The 22,252-nt window shown below is 46.1% G+C and overlaps 4 protein-coding genes across 6 annotated transcripts; all 4 read right to left on the bottom strand.

Annotated features, from left to right (window-relative positions):
• Positions 1-836: 836 nt before the first annotated feature.
• Positions 837-7,424, bottom strand: LOC131266442 (importin subunit beta). Of its 3 annotated transcripts, none has more exons than XM_058268967.1 (4): positions 6,940-7,424; positions 5,831-6,072; positions 3,399-5,758; positions 837-1,765 (listed from the first exon to the last, which is right to left on the bottom strand). In XM_058268967.1, coding segments are annotated over exons 1-4 (2,646 nt in total). In that variant the 5' UTR covers positions 6,983-7,424; the 3' UTR covers positions 837-1,764. The 3 variants fall into 3 exon arrangements, with proteins under 3 accessions (XP_058124950.1, XP_058124948.1, XP_058124949.1); XM_058268965.1 differs by having other exon boundaries at positions 837-1,753; XM_058268966.1 differs by lacking the exon at positions 837-1,765 and adding an exon at positions 2,856-3,160.
• Positions 7,425-7,730: 306 nt separating this feature from the next.
• LOC131262440 (nucleoside hydrolase-like) lies at positions 7,731-8,956 on the bottom strand. The gene is made up of 3 exons (XM_058264443.1): positions 8,844-8,956; positions 8,410-8,774; positions 7,731-8,353 (listed from the first exon to the last, which is right to left on the bottom strand). Exons 1-3 carry the CDS (start codon positions 8,911-8,913, stop codon positions 7,769-7,771), a joined length of 1,020 nt encoding a protein of 339 aa, XP_058120426.1. The 5' UTR covers positions 8,914-8,956; the 3' UTR covers positions 7,731-7,768.
• Positions 8,957-9,302: 346 nt separating this feature from the next.
• Positions 9,303-11,364, bottom strand: LOC131262439 (integrator complex subunit 11). The gene is made up of 2 exons (XM_058264442.1): positions 9,744-11,364; positions 9,303-9,664 (listed from the first exon to the last, which is right to left on the bottom strand). Exons 1-2 carry the CDS (start codon positions 11,276-11,278, stop codon positions 9,373-9,375), a joined length of 1,827 nt encoding a protein of 608 aa, XP_058120425.1. The 5' UTR covers positions 11,279-11,364; the 3' UTR covers positions 9,303-9,372.
• A 1,037-nt stretch (positions 11,365-12,401) lies between these two features.
• LOC131263551 (uncharacterized) lies at positions 12,402-15,147 on the bottom strand. Its single transcript, XM_058265764.1, has 6 exons — positions 14,609-15,147; positions 14,364-14,466; positions 14,010-14,243; positions 13,696-13,945; positions 13,133-13,636; positions 12,402-13,065 (listed from the first exon to the last, which is right to left on the bottom strand). Exons 1-6 carry the CDS (start codon positions 14,749-14,751, stop codon positions 12,551-12,553), a joined length of 1,749 nt encoding a protein of 582 aa, XP_058121747.1. The 5' UTR covers positions 14,752-15,147; the 3' UTR covers positions 12,402-12,550.
• Positions 15,148-22,252: the final 7,105 nt, after the last annotated feature.

The following is a 22,252-nucleotide window of genomic DNA, read 5'->3' as shown; positions in this document are numbered from 1 at the left end:
ACAATTTGGTTTCTGTTTTTTTAGTTTTAGTTTATACGAATGAAATTAATGTTCGATAGGCGAAAACATTTCTCTGTTTCTTGTTGTAGTCTGGTAAAAATGAGGAATAGGACAGGGGGACCCATCGACATGGCCTTACTTTCACCGCCTTTCTTTTTTGCGAAGGTATATAAATTAATTTACAAAACGGGCCTAGTAATTCCTTTATAGATAATAATGATAATAAAAAAATCGAAGCTCGCCTATCCAACAATTTTTCAATATCTCTGGTTGTGTGATTTTCTAATTCTTCTTCTTCTTCCTCTTGATAGAAAAGTGTAAACGAAAAACTACTTAAAAACAAATTAAAAATTAGACGAGTGTTGGTGCCACGGTGAAAGTACCAACTACCTTTCGCTTTATGTCCTCTGTCTGTAGTCCTTTGTTTCCACCCATTTATGGGAGGATAGTCAGTTCAATCTTTCACTATGGCACTCCAACATACAAACACCCGTCACGGCCAGCATGCGTATCTAAGCTTCTATACCCACAAATTTCTAAACCCCCCTCGGCAGTAGCGCCCGCTCCTAGCCACTCCGTTTTTTAGAAGTTATTAATAATTTGGATGTTTCTTTTGCAAAGCAAAAATTGTCTATTAATTATGACAAAGTTGTTGGTGTTAACATGGAGCTTCTGCTGATCTTCTACTGCTAGCTTACATTCAGTGAACGAAGCAAGAACGGTGTCGAACGGAAATATTCCCGCCTTATGAATAGTCATCTGCCCTCAAAATGAAGTCGACAGACGAAAAGTAGATCATTGTAGTCAAAAGTAAAATACTCTCGACGCCAGCGACGTGCTTCTTTCTATAGTTCTCTTAACAGATTGGTTTATGAATGTAAAATGTTGAATAAATCACACACAATCGACGCATGATAACAGAAATTTACATTATTTGTAGATATTTGTATATAGAGTATGTGCAAGAAAATGAATGTGTTTGTGTAGCTTTTTTTCTCGTTTCATTTTCCCAACATAATAGTTACTCCTAAGAACGCAACTAAAAAATAAATTAATGGTATTGGTATATCCTCCGCCGTAAAGTATCGTTTGTTGGGTGTTGTTGGTGTGTTTTTATATCAAATCTAGAGAGGGACAAACTTACTTGAAAGCATCGGGGGTAGTGGTCAAAATTTTAATGGGACATCGGATCGGAACACACGAAGAGACGCGCTGCGATGATTTTCGCTAACACACGATGATGCTCGTTGGTGACATCTTGAAGATGCAACAAGCAAACAGATGGGAGAGACGCGATGTTGTTGTTCTTCATGTTGCACTGTCCAGCAGCAGCCGAGATAGCTCGGATTTACGTATCCCCTTGATGAAACTGCATTGTACAAGTTGTTCTTCTGTCACCATGGTGTTCAGGGGGGCTTTATAACTAACAATGGAACTAAGCTTGCGAAAAAGAAACTTGTCTTCCGGAGGGGGTGTCGCAGATGAATTATCAATATTGTACCATGATGTCCATATAAAAACCGACGTCGCAGAAGCTCAGATGCCTGGGAAGTAGACACCCTACATACAAAGTGTGGTGTTGTATAGCAGCCCAAACTTTGGAGGCGTTTGTAACTAATGAGGAATAAAGGGAAGAGGAATCGGAGGAGGGGGATGATGATAGTGCACTGAGATGGCCGATTAGGTTGCCGGAACGGTGGTCGTCGGAGTAGCGGCGCTGCTGTTGTTGTAGTTGATGGTATTGCCATTGATGCTGAATCCGAATCTGCAATGAGCGACGAGAATCAATTTACGGATGGATTGGGGCCGCTACACGAGCTACGATCGAGGCAATCAAAGCAGGAAAATTACAGAACCCAACACACGGAATGAAAATGGCGACGACAAAAGCCATATGAACACACGTACAAAATTTCACACACACACAATATGGAAGAAGCGCATTGGAAGGAAAACCGCCGTAAGGGTGAACGAAAAACCTATCTTATAATGTTTCCTACCTAAAGAGCAGGGAGATTACTTTCTCCAATGCGAGTGGAAAAAATGGCCCTATGGTAGGCGACGGACTATGATCCTTATTGTAGCCTCGATTAATTTAGGTAAGTGCAGGAAAATCACATCAAACCCAACTCAAATACAAGGCGGTGTTCAACAATGAACGATGAATCGATTTGAATATTAAAACTATTGAAAAGAATGATCAGCAACATTTAAAAAGTGGATGCAAAGCCTACTCGTTGAAACTGAAGTAGGCGTGGCTTTGTAAATGCTAAAATAATCTGAAAGCTGAATTGAATTAATTTTGTTTTAATCTAGTCATTTGTTTTCATTTATAAATAGTATATTAAACATAATTTAGTAAGAATTGCTAAAAAAATAAAATAAAAAATTTCTTTAGCAAACCGAGTTAGCACGTTAAATACGCCAAAATACTCAAATTCGTTTCATTTTCAATCAATCGTACCATCTTTATGTGATAAAAATCAGAACCTTGAAGAGGGGAAATTAAATGAATTTATAAAACGTATAAGGATCCACATGTCACCACTCATTGCAGGAAACGTAGGGCTCTATTTGTAAGGTTATATAAAAGCGATATACAAAAGGAAAAAAAACAATGTATGAAATAATGTTAGCACAAACGAAACGTTCATTTAAAAAGTGGTTGTGAGCGACAAGTTAATGTTACAAAACAAACAAATGATCTTTTGATGAAATGAACATAGTGAACATAAAAAGAAACCCAAATGAAACACATTTGTAACAAAAAAAACTCATCCTGTGAGTTGCGCACAAAAGCCAGTCACATTCTCACCTTGCAGTATTTATCTTTGCCTCGCACACTTGCTTGTGTTACGGTTTTGCTGAAGATATATTAGGGACGATCAAACGCCCTGCAAGGATCATCAACTCCAGCAACACCCGAGACAAAAGACCAACCATCAGATTGGACATGCTGGACGAAGGATTGACCACCATGGGTCTCATTTTATTCCCATTTTACATATGGGAGGCAATTTCCACATCACGATATGCTCCCCCCCTTTTAGCTGAACGAAAAGGAACTTAAATGCGGCATCCTTCTCCCCCTGTCTGGTGGTATATATGTGTCCTTCACTTATCGAATATTTCTCCAAAAGGTTATCGGTGACACTATTTCCTATAGCGGGAGTGGGGGGGTATCACGAGAAATGGAGATTATTTTATTTGATTTAAAAGTAAGAATAATTTAGAATTTATGATCGTTTGAATGATTTGTGTTTCATGCTAACAGCAAATTGAGTAACGGGAGACAGTAAATGGGGTGTCTCATGGGGTGTGTTGTAATGTTCATGCTTGTCCTGCCCTCGACAATCGTGTGTCGTGCGGCAAGCGTTGGCCTACGCGGTATCACTTACCAACTCGCATTGTTCACCGCCGGCAGGTTCTTTAGCCGCTTGATCTCCTTCAGCGCCCAGGTGGCGAGCGTTTTAGTGCGCACCGTGCGTGAGTTCTTGCCGTCGTTCAGCAGCTCGGTGATGCTTGGATCCTCCACGAACTGCAGCATCGTCTGGCCGAAGGCGCCGCACATGTCGCCGATCAGACCGGCCGCTATCGCAATGTTGCCATCGGACAGCTCCGTATCCTTGGCGATCGAGATGATGTAGTTGATGATGAAGGGCACCTGCGGCAGCATCGCGTTCACCTCCTCGAGCGGCGTCTTGTCCGGGCCCTTCAGACCCTGCACGATGCCGGTGTACGCCTCGAGGACACTCTCGCGCAGCTCGTTCAGGTAGTCGATCATGTCATAGTCGTGCTGGTCGATCTGCACCTGCGTGGCGGCGGATAGCATCGGCAGCACCACATTTAGATACTTTGTGAAATCGGGCCCGATGCCGAGTGCCATATCGCCAAACACGGTCAGAATCTGCGGCTTCACGCTACGGTGCAGATTCGGGTTGCTGAGATTCTGCAGCAGCAGCGTCATGATGTCATCGCAGAACGGCAAAATCTTACTCTTCAGTCCGCGGCAAATGTCACCCGCGAGCCCGACCGCCGTACAGCACACCTGGTACTCCTGGTGGCTCTTGAGGCCCATGTACAGATACTCCTTGAACGCGTCCATATATTTGATGAAGTCCTCCCCGAGAAGGTCCACCAGCGTCGATACAGCCATCAGCGCATCCTCCTGCACGCCGCACACTTTGCCCGAGCTGGAGCTGAACATCGTCAACAGGGCCATCATGATGGCGTCCGAGATTTGCGGTGCGTCCTTCGCTTCTACCTTGCGCAGAACCGACTGTAGCGAGGCGCACAGCAGCGACTGCAGATCGTTGAACTGATGGCGGTCGCTGTGGGAAGCGATGTGCGATTCCATCTGCAGGACGTGATTGATGCGTTCCAGGATAACCATCGTCGTACGCTGCACCGACACGTAGCAATCGAGCGGCGAGTTCTTAACCATCTCCATCAGCGCTTCGTAGGCGGACGAGCGAAGGTTCGCCTGTCCACCGTCGGGCCGATCGGTTGCTTCCAGTAGGTTTGTAATTATGAAGTCAAAATACTTCGACAAGCAGTACGTCTGCGGTGGATCGTCGTCTACGTTGACCGCTTCGTACGCCGCATCCGACAGACCACTGAAGGCCCAGCACACGTTCGTGGCAACGCGTGGTTCCGCCTTCAGTCCGTTCAGGAGCGCCTTTAGCAGCGGCTCCAGGTATTGCTCTTTAATCGCAACCTCCGGAATGACCTCGCAGATGCGCCCGAACGTCCACGCGCACGTATCGCGCACGATCACGCTCGGATCGTACATCAGCTCGATCAGTGTTGGCATCGCCTGCTCCAGCATCGGCTTCAGTCGATCCGTCTCGAGCGCGCTGAGGATCGAACCGAACACCATCACGGCCGCATCTCGGAAGCGCCAGTTCTCTGACTTGATGTTCACGTTCACGAACGGCAGCACGTGCGGAACTATTTCCTCGCCACAGCACGTTGCCAGCAGCATCAGGCAAACGCCCGCGGACTTGGCCGGATTCCAGTCGTCCTCATCGTCAAACTCTTCCTGGTGTGTGAGTTTCTCCATCAGCACCGGCACCAGGTATTCGAGGGCACCGCGCGCGTAATACTTCGAGACGCGATTCGGTAGTCGGCCCGTTTCGGTTGCCTCCTGCGCTTCGATGGCCAGATCGATCTCCTCATCGCTAACGTTCGACCAAAACTCAATGCCCTGCAACGCAATCTGCTCGTTGTCCGACTTCATCGCCTGCAGCGTGATGGGAAACAGTGCCTGCGCCATGTACGCTTCCATGTGCTGGTAGTACAGGGTCAGTATGCGCACCAGACACTGCAGTGCGGCCACACAGATCTGCGTGTCGGTCGACTGTGTCGCCTCGCACACCACCTCCATGATGTAGTTCCGTTCGGCCGTTTCCTCAAAGTTCGCCTTGGTAAACTCGAGCGAATTGTGCAGTGCGTTGGTGGCCGCGAGTCGGACGTGGTTCGAGGGTTCCGACTTGCGCATACCGTGAATGATGGCGGTAAGGATCTGGTTCGACTGATTTTCCAGTATCTCCGAGTTGATGTCCTGGCAGATGTACCCAATCGCCTCCAGCGTCGACTCACGCAGCGCCTCGGTCGACTTTTCGTTCACCACATTGTCCACCAGCTTTTGCATCAGTTCCGGCCATTGTCGCACGGGCAGATCGGCGACGGCAACGTACGCAACGCACTGAGCTGCCGACGATGGACGAGACTCTTCTGTTCCGAGGGTTCCAAGAATCTGGGAAAAGGTAAAAATACACACATTTCGTCAAAGCCCTATTTTTCCTCCGTCATCTTCGCGCGTACTTACATTCTTTCTGATATACTCTTTCATGTCCTCCGGAAACGATCGCCATCGCTCCTGGTACTGTTGCTTGATCGTCTGATCTTTGCTGGTCAGATGGTTCTTTAGCTGCAAACCGGCCGCCATACGGGCGACCGTGGAATTTCCAGGGTACACCAGCACATCGGAGAGCGCACGTAGGAATTCTGGCAAGTTTGTGGCCGCTGCCTGTTCGAGGAAGTTTTTCGCTGCAAGCAGCTCATCCTGATCTATAGTGGCAAGCCGGAAGAAAAGAAGAAAAATGAAATTGTCAAATCAAACGTTCGAAAAGCGCTCGAGAGCAGTATGCCAAGAGATGTAGAAACGTCAAACGGTACAAACATATTCCTCTCCTTTGCGTCGACTTTGCGTAATATGAAATTCCTTCGCTAATAAATCATGATTATTTATCCATTGAACGATATTTTACTTCATCCTGTTTGGCCATGGCGCGATATTAGCGCTTGCAATACGAACGCCATTGCTAGTCTGTCAATTTGCAGGTTATGTTGCCGCCTGGTACATTCTCTTTCTGCCTTTCTGCTAGGCAGCCGTCATCGAGTTACGAATAGCCGCGCACACACACACGCACACCGCCAGAAACACACGGGAGCTATCGTTGGTGCACACACATGCCTGCATGCAGCATAGGAACACATATTGCGCGCCGTCGGCGGAAGAAACCAACTGCTGGCGGCCGCTAGCGGACAGAAAGGATGGTGGTCAAGGGGTGCAAGACGCAATTTCAAGGTAACAATGTTTCCCAAGAAACACAAGCACCGAGAGACGAGTATGCAAAAAAACGCGCTTCCGTCGATGACAAAACGACAGACGCACAGAGCAAGGATTCTGTATCCTTGGCAGGAAATAGGAGGATGTCGGATCAATAGATTTTGCAAATTGGCCTCCTAGAGGCACGTTTGGCACCTCTTTTCCAGAAGAATCGAACAAGGTGGTTGCATACGGGCGCTTTGAAAATACTGCTCTCGGCACGTCGATGCGGTGTACATTTGACAAAACGAACAACGACGTCGGCGAGGGATGACCAAACGAGACATGCTTCACGAGCAATCGGTTGATTATTCATGGCGACTTACCTGGCGAGACGGTTTTTTCGAGAATCTGCACTATATGCATCATTAGATCGGATTGTGGCGGCTGTCGGATGTTTAAGAAACGGAGGAGGAGCACACTTTTTCCCCACAAGAGTGGTTACGATGAATTTGATCGCCTCTTTTTCACTTTCGCGGTCAGATTCACGCGCACCGCACACACCAACTAGCACACACACGCGAAAAGAATTCCGTCACACGTCCGACAAAAGTTACACGACCGATCGACCGAGGAAAAAGACGCACTGCTTGTACACGGATAAATGATGCTCAAAGCAAACCACTGCTGAATTGTGAAACGAGTTTAGTTTAGCGTTTGATGTATGTTTTTTTGTTCTGCCTAACTGCGTGCTTGGATAAAACACTCCTGGCACAATTTTTGCTCGTCCGTCTAACAGCGTTTCTTGGACACACGACTTTTCACAGCAGCGATAGCGTTTTCTTTGAATTCCCTTTTCCAACTGCTGCCTCAACTCTTCCTCTTTCTCTTTCTTTCTTTCACTATCTGTCGGCGCATTCAAAGCACAGTCGTACCGCAGGCTTTACGAACTAATGCTGTCATTTTGGCGAGCTATGACGTCACGATTTCTGCCATTTTCGATATACGCCTCTCTTTTTAATACATTGCCTTGGTTTATTAACTTCTAATGGGTGGTAGGCTATGGAGAATAATGCCGGTAATTACCGGTGGAATTTCGGTTCAATTTGAATTAATATTCAATTTTATGGTATGGTACTGTCAAATTTATTGTTGTGTAATATGTAGTTAAAAACTTAGGAAAAAGTTATTTATGCATTTATGAGGAGCCAATGTTTACCGTAACTTTAATAAATAAGCCTTCATCTTCGTGTCGTCTATGTTATCAATGATGGTGATATTACCGACACCTTCGTTCATATGGTTAAGAACCAGTTGGCCTCGCGTCAGGCGGCCATTTAGTTCAACGTCTCCGCTGTAGCGTTTACTTTCTACTATTAAATGCGGATGTACCAAAATCATCGCAACCAGTAGATCGCATGTCATCCAAAGTCGATCCTTCTCGTCTAGCTTTTCTAACGCCACCCGATCTACTGGGTTTAGAACGCTGAAAATGGTACTATTGCTGTTGCCTAGTTCGTCCATACGCCACTCGAAACTGGTCTGGAGATTTGGAAGCAAAGCTGTTTCCCAGGGAAGCACAGTAAACGGTCCTTGGAACGCGTTGAAGACAATACTGGCCGCCTCTGGATCGGCGTAAAAGTTAAATTCAGCCGCACTTTCGGTGTTACCAACGCCGTGACGATTGCCACCCATCAGGTAGACGGCTTTGAGCAGAGTACGCGTGGAAGGATAAACTTTCAGCAGCAGCGCCAAATCAGTCAGCGGCCCCAAGTTAACGAATGTTATTTCGTTGGGATACTAAAATCGAAAAATTTTGTACAAGCCGCTCCACTTTCTGTCAGTACGGGTTTTACCTGTTCAATCACCTTCTGAAGCTCGTATAAGGCATGCTTGTCCTTTTGCAACGGAGCCCGAGATGGTTCCCAGTCGAACTTTACATCCGAAAAGCCGTCTGCTCCATAGTACATTTCACTGGGATTCTTATTTTCCGGGTCCGGTAGCAACATTCTCTCGTTCGAACAAATGTACACCGGCACATCGGAACGGTTCAAAGCATCTAGCACTCGAAGTACGTTGTTGGCTACATTCGTGGCGTTTGTATTGCCTTTTGCACAGCAGATTGCCATTATTTCCACTTCAGTTTCAGCCGCAAGCAGATAAAAGAGGGCCCATGCGTCATCTGCCCCTGCGTCGGTGCTCACGATGACCTTTACGCGATCTGTGAAGGTTTCGAGAATAAATTAAAGTTCGCTTTTTACGGCTGTTGGCGGATTTGGTGGATTCTTACCAACACTGTTCGCTACTCCCAACAGTGCACACAGTAATGAAAGCACTTTTATGAACTTAAATATCTCCATCACGGATAACAATTCGATGAAGACGATGTTCACAGTCGCGCAGTTCTTGGCAAACAATCCGTAATCTACTGTCAAGACCTTTCTAGTCGTAACGGGGAACAACCGTGGTCAGCTTTCAACCCCCCACTGCTTGTAAAAACGAATGGTCTTGGGTCAACCATTCATGACACACGTGCAGAAAAATTATCAAACTCGCCATAAAGTGAGGGCTCGTCGTTATCAAGTAATTGGTGTGGGAAAAATGCTTTCAACGTTTCTCCAACATAGTGGTGGCCTCATTGTGAATGGAGAAAAAATCAATTGAACGTGCACTATAAAATAATGATGGATGGGGATGGGATGATAGTTATAACATAATTGAGACCAAAGTGCACTTTTGTTTTGTTTTCAACAGACAGTTTTCAGTTTATTTCTTCTATTGAATTGATTTGTGATAAACATTACTCGTTAGCGTTAACCTCATAGGCTTTGCAGCAGACCGAGAATATAACTGCCCAAATCTTCGTCTTGATTCACCCATGATACATTGCAAATCTTGTGCCCGCTAACTACACTCGACTGGCCATGTTGGGCGGCCGTATTAGGCACATCCTCTGTTTCAATCTTGATGTTCACCGATTCCACGTTGATGGAATTGTTATCATTCATCGTTACTGTCCATCCCGAAAGACGCTCATTGAGCATATTGTACAGCTTCTCAATCGTACGCATCGGCGGTCCAGGGTCATCCAGTTTTATTTTAGAGATGAATCTACGGAGAATGAAAAGGTTAAGGAAGGATGTTAGTTGATGAAAAACAACGTGTAACATTTTCCCCTCTACTACACCACCTTATCACATGTCGATCGATACCAGCTTCGTTGAAGATCTCGTCTATGCTCATCAGGGATATTTTATTGTCTTTCATCACCAAAATCCCATGGATGATTCGTCGCCTTTTTGGGTCCGGTGGTTGGGCGTTGTATTTCTTCACTTCATCCTTCAAAATCGACAACGATGTTTCGACGGGTATTTTGATGGGCGTACTGATCGTGCACGTCTCACCGTTGGCCGGCGTGTAGCACTCGATCTTGAATTCCTCCCTGATTTTCTCCTTCAAAAACTCCATCTTTACCGCTTCTCCGTGCACGAGCATGACGTTGCGTGGCTCACAGAACTGGATCAGCTGCATGATACCCTTCGCGTCCGCGTGTGCACTGAAGCTCATGTACTCGACGGACATTTTCACGTCCACGACCTGTCGATTTTCGAACTCTACCTTTTTCGCACCACCCAAAATCTTATGGCCAACCGTTCCCTGCACGCAGTAGCCCGGCATGATGACCATGTTGTTCTCGTTGGGGGCCCACTTTTTGAAGATTTGTAGCGAGAGACCAGCGTGCAGCATGCCTGGGGTGGCAAACACAACCATCGCGCCCGGATTGTCGATGTAGCCTTTGTCGAATGGTTTAATGTGCTTGAAATCAAACATGTTACGTTGTACGAAGGTTTTGCGGATTTTCTGATTTGTCCATGTGATAAACATCTTATAGTAGTTGTTTGCCTTTTCCGTTAATCCGACCGCGAAATACACCGGGTACTTGAGGTTCATACGCTCCCAGTACGTTTCGAGCAGGATGCAAAGTTCTTGGGCACGCCCGAGTGCAAACACCGGGATGAGCACTTTTCCTCCTTTGGCTACGCACTCATGTACCTTTTTCAGGAAGTCACGCTCCCGGCAGCGCTTCGAGTCGCGAATCGTCGTCGCATAAGTGCTCTCGGTGATGAGCAGATCGGGTTTGCACTTATCGATCCACGCCGCTCCCAGATGGCGATCCGGGGTCATGTTGTAATCGCCAGTGTACACGACCGATTGGGACCCAACGCGAATCCAGAACATTGCAGCGCCAAGGACGTGCCCGGCATAGTAGGCTTTGATCTCCAGCTCACTGTCGACCATGACGCTCTGGTGCAGCGTGACCGCGATCACTTTCTTCATGCAATCCTTGATCATTTGCGGAGTGAAAAAGTTACTTTCACCCTTCCGCTCGACGGCTACCTTACGCATGTCCTCTAGCAGAATCGGTGCGATCGCTTTCGTCGGGTGCGTCATGTAGATCGGCCCGGTGTAACCGACCATCTCCGTCATGTACGGCAGAGCACCGCAATGATCGAGATGGAAGTGTGATATGATCACGCAGTCGATGTGGTTCGTGATCGGTCCCTCCGGAATGATGAAGCTGAAGTCGGGAAAGCGTCGCTCGTCGTTGTAGCCCATGTGCATGCCGCAGTCCAGCATGATGTTTTTGCCACCCATCGACAGCAAGATGCAACTGCGGCCCACATCTTGTCCCGCGCCGAGCGGTGTTATTTTGATGTCCGGCATTGCCGGTATGCGTGGACACTCCGAGAGTGGTTCAACACTAACAATTACAGTAGTATTTCCTGGTTTCTTCGAGCAGCAGGTTACGTAGTGGAAACGCGACAGTGCACCGTGTAACTACATGAAACTGGAAATGTTTTACTATTACAAAACAGCAACCAAAATGTAGGAAATGTAAACAATAGTGTTGGCCGAATCGGGATTGGGAAGACTTGAAGATTCGATCCCTAGATGGATTCCCAAGATTTGAATCCCATCTGACGGGTTCCAAAGATTCGAATCTCATCTGACGGACTCAAACAATTTGATTAGATTGCGATTCGTATCAGATTTGATTTGTTTGGGACTCGATTTTATTCGGTTCTGACTTGATCCTAATCTATTTGAATTTGATATGACTTGATATAGACACGAGGTGAGTCGAATTATTCACGTAACGAGTCGATGTAGAGACAATGTGATTGATTTCAGTTTACTCGACTTGGGCGCTGGTTAGAATGGATTGAACATAAACAAAGGTTTTTGCACGATTTAACTTAGGTTCGAAAACATTCATGAACTTATTTTTAACTAAGAAACGTTTAGCCCTCGGAGTAACAATGATTCAGACCAGGACCTGATATACATTTTTACTAGATAATGAATAAACGATTCAAAAGAATAAACGATTTCCAGACCGGCATTGATTGGTTTACAGCGTCTCTCGACTGTGATGGATTGGGATTCGGATTTGGGAATTCCATGTACCCACCACTAGAGCGAAGCAGCAGCGCGCCAACAAGCTTCAAAAACCTTGGTCACAGCATGAAACAACGACTGAACTAGCTAATTTGTTCACAACTTTTTAGTGCCTCGGTCTATTTCGGCAACAGACCCCTCAAATGAAAGGGATTTTGAAGGCAAATAACTTGATACAATAAATATCACGACGAAACTGCTTGACGTCGTTATTTTTTTTATCTGACCGTAGAAGGTGTATGCATCGCTGTGTCGCTACATTGTAGAAACCTTGCAATTGCATGCAAGTAGTACTGTGGTAAATTTAAAAACGAATTGTACACAATTTCACCTCAACTTACTTTTTAAACTTTTTAATTCATACTTTTTACTTTAAATTCGTTCTCGGTATGGCATTGTCGAGATCATATAATAAATTCTAGCATAAAAACTACTTTTTAAACAATGTTCACATCACATTACAAATCTAATACTTTTAAAATTAATAATTTCACAGAGCATTTGGCAAAATTCAGCTTTCTGAATTCGTTCCTAATCCTAATACATATTTACTCGCTCTTCCTTTGGCTCAATCGGCAACTCCGTACACTCAATGTACGGGGGTGGAGGACTTTCGCTTGGTACATTTTGTGAACGATTATTGCGGGGCAGAGTGCCCGACGAAGGCGCTGCCGGTCGAATGCTCATCCACGTGGGTTGCTGCTCGACGCTGTGTCGAAAAGCGCCAACGTGTTGCTCATTCAATTGTGTTCGTTCTCGTTCAAAGTTTCCCGAATTTTGCTGCTCCCATCCCTGGCCGGTGTGGGAAGCGGCACGGGGCACCAGGTGGAGGCTCTCTCCCGTATCTCGTATTTGCATCGGTGGGATGTGACGGTTGTTAATGTTGGCTAGCTGCGAATTACTGCGTACGTAACGGGGCTGCCGTTTGGAAAACAGGTTCACCAAAAATTGTCGCGTATTCTCGTGGTTCTGGTAGATTTCGTCCTGGTATGCCGTTGCCCTGCGGTTCCGCTCACTGCGCGGTAAGACGGGCGACTCGTTCAGGCGGGTATCTAAAAGGGGAACGGAGATCGATTATCAACCAATCGTACATCAATTATCAGCTCGATCGGACATTACGTTCGAACCGATTCCGATCGCGAAACTCCCGGCGAAGTTCACGCTGGAGGCGCTTTTGATCGGACGACTGGTTTGGCATGTTCTGTGCCCGTGATCTTTCGCGACATTTACGCACCGCCCAGTGGAGCGAGTACGTGATGAACGATCCGAATAGGAATCCCACGAGGATACCACCGATCAGAACACCGGTGCGATAGTAGCCGCTAGGTCTGGTTTCCTTATGTGCCAGAAGCTGCACGTACGCATTGTACAGCTCACCGTACTTCTGTTGGCACTGGACAAATTGGTTGCAGCTTTCCTTCGATGGATCGTCGGTACGATCGCTGTAGGAGCACGTTTGGTCCATGAACGCCGGCCACCATTCTTGTCCTATTTTTGACAACGGTTTTTGGGTGCCGGTGTTCCATACTTCTTCGATCGCAATGTCACGACGATCGTTTTGCCCTCGGTTTAGCGACGGATCTTCCTGCATGCGCTCAAACTTATTCACCATTTTTGTAAAGACTGCAAAGAGCGTACCAAGCGTTAGTTAGCGAATAAATCTAGTGGCCCTCTTCACTTACAGCAGCTATCGATGTGAACCATTGTTACACGATCTTTGAGCCATCTGACTGTTTTGCGAACCGGTTTGGTCGTGCAGTCCCACATGTTACCATTCAGATCGATCGAATTCAGTCGGCGCAGGTGTGCGAACGGTGTCGTCGATAGACTTTTCATTAGATTCTGCGACAAATCTAACGACTCCAGGTTGGGTAGACTACTGAACATCGTGTCGAAAACGTGCGGTATGCGACATTCCGAAAGGTGAAGGAACTAAAACGGTGAAAACAGGTAACTTGCAGCGAATGGCGTACATTTCAAATGATGGTTATCTTACCGCAACAGTTGCACTCTTGAGAAACGGTTTCTCCGGAAGCATCATGAAATTATTATTCGAAAGATTTAGATCCACCAGCTCCAAGTTGCGCTCGAACAGTTGCTCGTCCAGATGCTCCAGCCGATTGTGAGACAGATCGAGCGTCGTCAGCCGACGCAGGTTGGAAAACGCATCCAATGATATCGTTTGGATGGAGTTTTCCGACAAGAAAAGTTTCACCACATTAACGTACAGCTGTAAAGAAAGGGAAAAAATACATGACATTACATGAGAAATCTACTTGCACTTGTCAATCGTCTTGTGAGTCACCGAGCATGTGGGCACAGCAATAAGTCTGTTCCGTTGTTGCCTTACCTTAAAGTTATCATCCTCGATCGAAGATATCATGTTAATGCTTAGATCGAGAATTTCAACACCATGTGGGACGTCGGTGTATGTGTTGATAAGCTTTTCATTACTTTTACCCGGAAAGAAAGAAAACCACAAGATATGGAGCAGATAAGCGAAAGTGTTACAAACGTCGCGGCGTTTGCAGTATTCTAGAAAAACGACTCGTAGAGGGTTACATTTTTGGCCACTTTTTTCATCCCATAAAATACCTGCAGTCAGCCCTCTTCAAGCCATCCACCAAATCACAGGAACACATTTTTGGGCAAAATTCTCCACTAGCCGTACTAGAGCTGCCATTGGCGAACGAAATCAGTCCGAGGGCGCAAAGGGACACAATCAGAACGTGACACATTTTGATTTGACTAGCAGTCGAATTTTTCTATCATTCGTGTAAACGTTGACTATTCCCTGGCTCGCGCGCCCACCCACACACACACACACGCGGAAACGTTTTCCTTCAACTGTTTTCTAAACTTTTGCCTCTCGTCAGCTGAATTCTGGTCGCTCAAAATCGCACCATCTGTGTGCGGATAGACCGAGAGAACTTGTTCAAACACTTAGCACAGAGCACTTTTTACATTTTTGTTATTTTAATTTTTTTCGATTTTGCAACTTGCTCTCGTGTCACCTGCCACCATCGAACTGGCTCGACTAACGAGACGAAGGGAAGATTCACCACTGCCATCGGCTGGCAAACACTTTATCGTGCGCGGCTGTATGTGGCGCTGTACCTGTTGGCTGTTGTGATAAGAAAAGATAAGGGTCGCCCTGTGCGTCGACCGAGAACACACACGATGCAGACGATAACGATTAGAAACACACACACACAAACCACACGGTAATGCACCGCCGATATTGAGTTAGAAAAAATACATTAGGTATTTGCCTTGCCCGCGTCGCGGCATACGAGACTGCCTCGGCTCTCCGTGTGAGGACCATCGCGGGCGTGGGTGAAGACCAGCCTGGGGAAGCAGGATTTTTTCCACGGTTCCGTACCGAAGGTTTGACCTGATGTACGTGTGTGAAGGTACGGAACACGCGGTCCATTTGTTATTCAAGACCCATTGAATCACGTCACGACACGTTGATGCACCGCAGCTTCTGATAAGACGATCAATGAGCAATCGACGTTCCTGCTCGGAAGCGATAAGGGTCTTGCAGACCCATCGTTAAAGAATATTTACTTTATGAATGACACCGTTAACACGGGTGTGTTCCATGATATGTTCTAAGGTTCTGCATATAGTTTTAATTCCATAATCGATTGTTTGTAAACTAAAGTAAGCGATAAACAGAATGGGTTACTTATCATTTGTGATAGGATAAAACTGTATAACATTATCTAATTATGTAAATTTTAGTGCAAATACAATGCTAAATCAGTTTATCACTTTAAAAATATATCGGCCTTACGGTTGGTGGCCGAAACATTAGCCATAGCCGACAAAAGTACCAAAAGATAGTTCTTTTATATATGGCCAATACGGTAGACTGCCGATCCGTTTGGGTTGAAAATTGTGGAATTATTTTGTGGGTCGACTTTCTAAGTCAACACGATACAACATGGTCACTACTTTGCGTTTCTCCGAGAGCCTCCGAATAACAGAGCTCTGGGTCGTTCTTTCTGACTAAAAAGCCTCAATCGACTCATCCTCATAACAAAGCCTATATTTTCTAAGTTTATCCTAATCATTTGGTCAATGGCAACCTACCGACTTTTCATCATACTTTTTCTTTTCGTGGTGAAGAGTGCCACAGCCAATTCAAATTAAGTGATAACGCTGTTAGATGTATCCTAAACACAACATAAAGGCTACTTGTAATACGTTTTCAATAGACAGTTAATAGCGTTCCTGGTTTTAAATCGTAGCTATAAGAGATCCCGATCTGAAAAACAAACTCGTCCTCATCAAACGGCAAACAGTCAAACCACGGCGAAACCCCTCCTTCAAACATTTACTTGAGGCCAGTTTCGTGTGCGGTAAACATCAAAGGACAGTCTATGCAACGGCGGAAACTTGAACACTGCAGTTGTTGTGGCAATGCACTCGATGGAGCTCCCTAACTTTGGTTTTGCGTGACGCACAGAGGACGCTGGCGCTGGTGGAATGAAAGAAAGCAGGACAAGACACTTGATCGAGCATGAGAAAAATTACTGGGGTATGGAGAAAACTAGCTTGGTAAGGGGAGGATGCAAGGGGCTGTACTTTCGCTGTAGAAGTCGAAGTCCCTGAGGCATGCAGGGAGAAGTGAAGCGGAACGGGAAGTCGACGGAGTTGACGGTCCAAAGATAAAGTTATTTAATTATTTTTAATTTACTGGACACTTAATGGTTAGCGGGAAATAATTTGCTATATGGTGTAAGGTACATGTGAAGCAAAACATGCATTCGTTTTGTGACATGCCCAATTTAAAAGGAAAATAGTAATTATTGACGCACGAAATTTAGAAGGAAATATAAAAGTCACACCATCATTCAGATCATAGGCTGAAATGGTAAAAATAAAAAATCTCATAGTTCCTCCCCCGAGGACGGACTGACTGATCCACGTACACAAGGGAAAAAAGACTGGTAAGCCCTTAACGGGCAGGGATGACCAAGACGGACGTTAGGCCAAGATGAAGAAGACATGGTGTACAGCAAGTCGGACTTTTAAGAACTTTTAAAATTACTATTTAGTGGAATGAAATTGGAAATATGCCATGTATAACAAAAAACGAAATGTTTATTATACAAAAAATTGTAACTAAAGTTTGATGTGCGAAGAAATATCCAATGCATGTTTCCATCGACACCATCTGGAGGAAACTACAATCGTGTGAAACATAACCCGCATGAAAGTCGCACATGGAAAGTCAAAATTTCTTTCGTTCCAATCGGTCCTATTTTCCTGCAACCCGAAAGTGGACACCACCGGGATCCGGACCAACTCGAGCACGCCGCGGCCTTTGGCAATGTGACACGCTCTGACAAATAGTGAATGCTTTCTGTGTGCCGCGGCAAACTTCAAAGGCAATCCGGCCCGAACCGAACTTTATTCGCCAGCATGTTTGAAACGAGCGCTCCAAGCGAAAACGTTACCAGGGGACGGTTGCTGAACCTGACGCTGGAACGAACCTTGGCTGAAACGGTGGCCGAAAGGTCGCTGCAGCATGTTCCACCCTCCTGTGCGGATAGTTCCGGTTGTGTCTTTCGAACTTTTCGAACACCACCGGTCTGGCCACATCTGGTCTGCCTATGTGTCGAGTTGCGGGTTGTGGCTGGTCTTGTGATCACTCATCTCTTGCTGCAACTGCATCCGCACACTGATAGCGGGTTCCCTGTTTTCCTTCGGCATGCACCGAAAGCCCGCTTATGCGTTTTCCGTTTCGTCTTCCTCGTCCCCGGACCAGCGCAAGAAGCGAGGTAGCTCGAATAGCCCGCGGCATTCTGCCAAGACCCGACAGAATGAAGCATAATTACAAAGAACAATAAACCGACCGGAGAAACTATAATAATTCGCACCTCTGACAGACAGACGGACTGGACTGTGGACGCGCCGTGGCGAAGGGACCGTAGCCGGTCAGGAAACCCTTTAATTAAGATTTCAGCCGCCGTCTCCGCCGCCGTCACTGCGCTTCCTCCGCCGAAGGCCCACAGCTTTACAAGAGGTTCCTTTTTCAGTGCATTGCCTCGATGGAGAGTCGCTCTTTTACGTCCTTCTTTCGTTAAAGTGGGTTGCAGGAGGAAAAGTTATGCCACTTGCCGAAGGCCGGAACTAACATGGATGCATTTTCATTGCATGGTGCCCGGAAGATAGTTTGAAGAGCATTTATTATAAGACTGTTAAATATGGCAGCGGCCATAAGATGCAAAAGGATAACCATTGTAAATTTGTTGAGAGGATTTTCTAAATTTATATGTGTATTTTGAGTTCTTTGTAACGCTCATTTTATTTGCGATCAATGTAGACACCAAATTAAAATTTACTATATAGTCAAGAAAAACAAGACGAAACTGATACATTGAATGTATAAAAAAAGTGCTCCGAAAAGATAATGTTCAAGATAATCGCAAAAATTTATTTGAAACCCTCGACAAAAATATAGCCAAAGGCTAATCATGTTCTACCCCGTGCACAATTTCCTCCAAACATCGCTGGAACCTATAGTGGCCTATCGAAGATACATAAATTAATGTATCATCTTTGTTCATTCATTCGTTCGTCGGTGCGCACACGCAAGCGGCTTTTAAGGCGAAGCAAAACAAAACAAAAAAATATATATGACGCTTATTCTTCCCAAACGTTTGAAAATGAAAACAAAAGCGCACAGGACTAATTTTTTCAAGGCCTTAAGAGCGACCCGGGGAATAAAAACCGCTGCGGCGGCGATGGTGAAAAGTGTTAAAATAATTCATACCTGTCAAAGGATCCCGAAAGCGCGCTGGTGCGCTTCTTTTGATTTTTTCCTCCTTTTTATGCTTATGTTACGGGGTGTTTTTTTCCTTTAAATACACCTTCGTTTAAGGCGGAAAGAGGCGAATGTGGGTGAAGGGAGCCGGCGGGAGAAGTATGCCATGGAAATGTTAAATTTTACACCTCCTAAAGCCACCGAATGCAATATGGCGGTGAATTTGAATGTGAATCAAAGCCGGTGCGCCAGTGGGGTGGACCGATCGAGCGAAGCATAAGCTGGTAACTGGTGGCCTCCGTTGGGAAATATGGGTGTAGGGAAAAATAAAACCGGCAACTTCACACCTTTGGGGGAGCACAGTGTGATACGTGTGTCAGCAATACGTGATCAGACATCAAATCGTCGAGATTTGAATAAAAACTAAACAATTATTAAATCATCAGTTTTGTTCAGAGTTAATGTTTCAATAAGTAGAAATTGTACTATACGGTAATTGATTAAATTTATATTTTCAAGTTAAAATCAATATACCCTCCACAGGTGGAAAGGCGAAAATTAAAAGCTAAACGGCGGACAGAACCGAAGTACAATTAGTTGCGAAGAGCATTACAGTAGCAACAGCATTCAATGATGCATTATACATTGAAAATAATATTCGGTATCTAAATCTTAAATTGAAAATTTTACATTTTTGCTCGCCGAATGCAACGTCAGCCCATAGTGCCGTGGTGCCGATGGCGGCTCCATCATTGGGCAACAATACCGTTGGCGTGTTGGAGCCCTCCAAACAGAGGATAATACCATTCTACTGGTCTGATCTGCGATCACGGCTTAGTGAGGTGTGATTTTTATTTTCGGTGCTATTATTAGAGTTTCGGTGATTAGCTTGCATGCATAAAGCCGTTTTGAGCTATTAGAGACGCCCATCTCTGGGACTCGCTCGATATGGATTTATATTTGCAGTTTGGTTTTCGTATTCACATCTTGTTCGATAGTTTACGCTTTATACTATGTTACTAAAATGCTCTCTAGGTTAAAGTAAAGTTATTTCCAATCTTACTAATGAAAATGTTAATAGGTTATTGAATCCTTCAAAGTCTTGCAACCGATTAGATTGATTTATGGAGACGATTTCCGATACAGTTTAGAATTCCATAAGCGTTACTTCCATTGAACCTGAAATGATTGGTTCAGTTTCCTAATGGGTCCTTGAAGCACATGAATAACATTAAACTTCTGTTTGTGCCTGACCTCTTTAAGCGTTTCGAGGGCAGCAATTCTGGAACCCATCTACCATCCCGATTGTCGGCAATGCCGAGCCGCAGCTCAAAGTCCGCGTTAACTCACCGACATTCCGCGCCCTGCTGCTGGTGGCACAATAATGAAGCCGCCATTTAATTGCTGCCGCCTCCGGGGCCGGCGCGTACACATCGAAGCATCCGACTGCTGGCCTGTCTGGAAGTAATCCTTTCGCTATCGGGAACCCATTTGCTCCAATCCCCACCTTTCTCGAAAGGATCTCCGTGCCAAATCCCCCGGCGTTGGCGCTGGGATCGAAATGGAAGACAGAAACACAGCGCAGCAATCGCCCAACCGGTCGGCCATTAGTGAGGTTAGATTTAAGCTCGAGCTAAGGCGGGCGCTGGCGGCAGAAGACAAACGCAGATAAGACGCCGTCGAAGCGGCCGCCGCCGCGGAAAAAAGGCTCAAACGACCCCGAAAGCATGAGGCCGCTTGGTGGTTTTGATGAGGAAGAAGATGAGGAGAAAACAAAAATTAGATACAGCATGCCGTTTTACCCGTCTCTCCCCATACCCTCCGCTCGTCCCGAGTTGCGGCAGGCGCTGTCAGAGATCAACTCCCCGCGCATGGTGTCCTGTCCACTCGAGCTGCTCCACCGAGGCGCGTTCCGGCGCGTTAGGCTCGCGAGCTTTTTTCCCCTTCCCTTTTCGCCCTCCAGGGCTTCGGGCATCGGCGGGGTTGAAAAATTATACACGCCCCATGGACGTTTAATGTTAGGGTTGGCACGGTCGCCGCTTCTTGTCATCCCGCGATCCCCGGCTCCTTCACGTCCGATCTTCCATCTGCGCCGAGCGAAACGAAACCTTCTTCGTGCTGGTGCGGCCGCTTGCCGATGGATCGTTCTGGTTGTGGTGGTTGCGGGCTTGGTCTTGGGCGTTTGATCTTTCGCCGCTGCGCCGCACGATGGCGCACTACTGCAGCGGTTTCGTCGCCGCTCGAGCCGCCATTCCGTTTTGCTCCCTTTCGCGCCGGACGGGTTTCTCGGTGTTTCCGTTTTGATCCCATCGTTCTTGGTCGCGATCGGTCGTGGAGAGCACAACTCCCCAAAAGCTCCTCACAAGGCTCCACAGTGGGATGGAATCGTACGTTAATGTTGCCAAAGGTCTTTCCTTTGATAAAAAAAAAGCATCACTGTGCTGTTGAATATAAAATCAAATTTATGACAGCTGTAAGGTTTTGTTCAATTTTTCACACATGATATGAAATTCCCGAACAACCTCCGGCCTTAGTTGGAGGAAGTAAGAATATCTTATATTAATCCATGGGTTAGGGTAATTGCATTTCTCAACTTCTCAAAACCTTACCTAAACAGTATTTTACTATAACCAACATTTTATGGTATCGGTACCTTCCATACCGATCCGCCCGTCCAATAACCATTGTGCCGCCTGTGGAAAAACTTGACGAACTGATGTTGATGCATCCGTTTTTATGCCCAGCTTCGCTCGTTCCGAGGTCCAAGGAAGACACAGATACCGGTACGGTTGAGCAGATACTCTCAGTTCGCCGGTCGTTCAATCGGCGGTTGCGGCGTCGTTCTTAACAAACGCCCGGAAAGCCGGAGGATCCGATCGTAAGCCGCCGATTGTGCGTCTGCGGCAATCGCAAAGGCTAAGGCCGGCAGAGCGATCTTAAGATTGCGATGGATAGACAAACGATCAAACGCTGCGATGGCTTCCTTTTGGGGCGGGAGGACGGTGGATCAGTGGGCCGATCTTTGCAATTGTGGGTTAATTAAAATGTTCACCGGCAACCGGCGGCTCGAACTCCCCCCGAGCCTGCTAGCCTCCTCGCCGTCCAGAATAATGTGCTTGATATGTGCCGACATTCGGAAAATTTGTGGCAGCTGGGTTTGCATCGCACTGAGACGAACGTCCACAAACCATCTGAGTCGTTCGTTTGCTCGTTTGGAAGGTTAAAGATTAGGTTTCTTTTTTGCTTAGTTTCTGCTTGCTGCCATCAGGATAGGAGCGAATATAAAAGGGTGTACTGTCACGTGTGATTTCCATACATCCTACCTAGGAAAAGAGTTAGCGCCTGGTTTTCGTATCAAGGATTGATTAGCAGTTAGTTTTCAACGAAACTGGATCATTACCGAACAACTCGACCTGCTTTGGACAGAAACAAAACCGGCACACATGCTTGCATGTTCATTA

The sequence above is a fragment of the Anopheles coustani genome, chromosome 2 (assembly GCF_943734705.1).
Source record: "Anopheles coustani chromosome 2, idAnoCousDA_361_x.2, whole genome shotgun sequence".
NCBI lineage: Eukaryota > Metazoa > Arthropoda > Insecta > Diptera > Culicidae > Anopheles > Anopheles coustani.
This window is presented reverse-complemented; position numbering and strand designations above follow the sequence as displayed.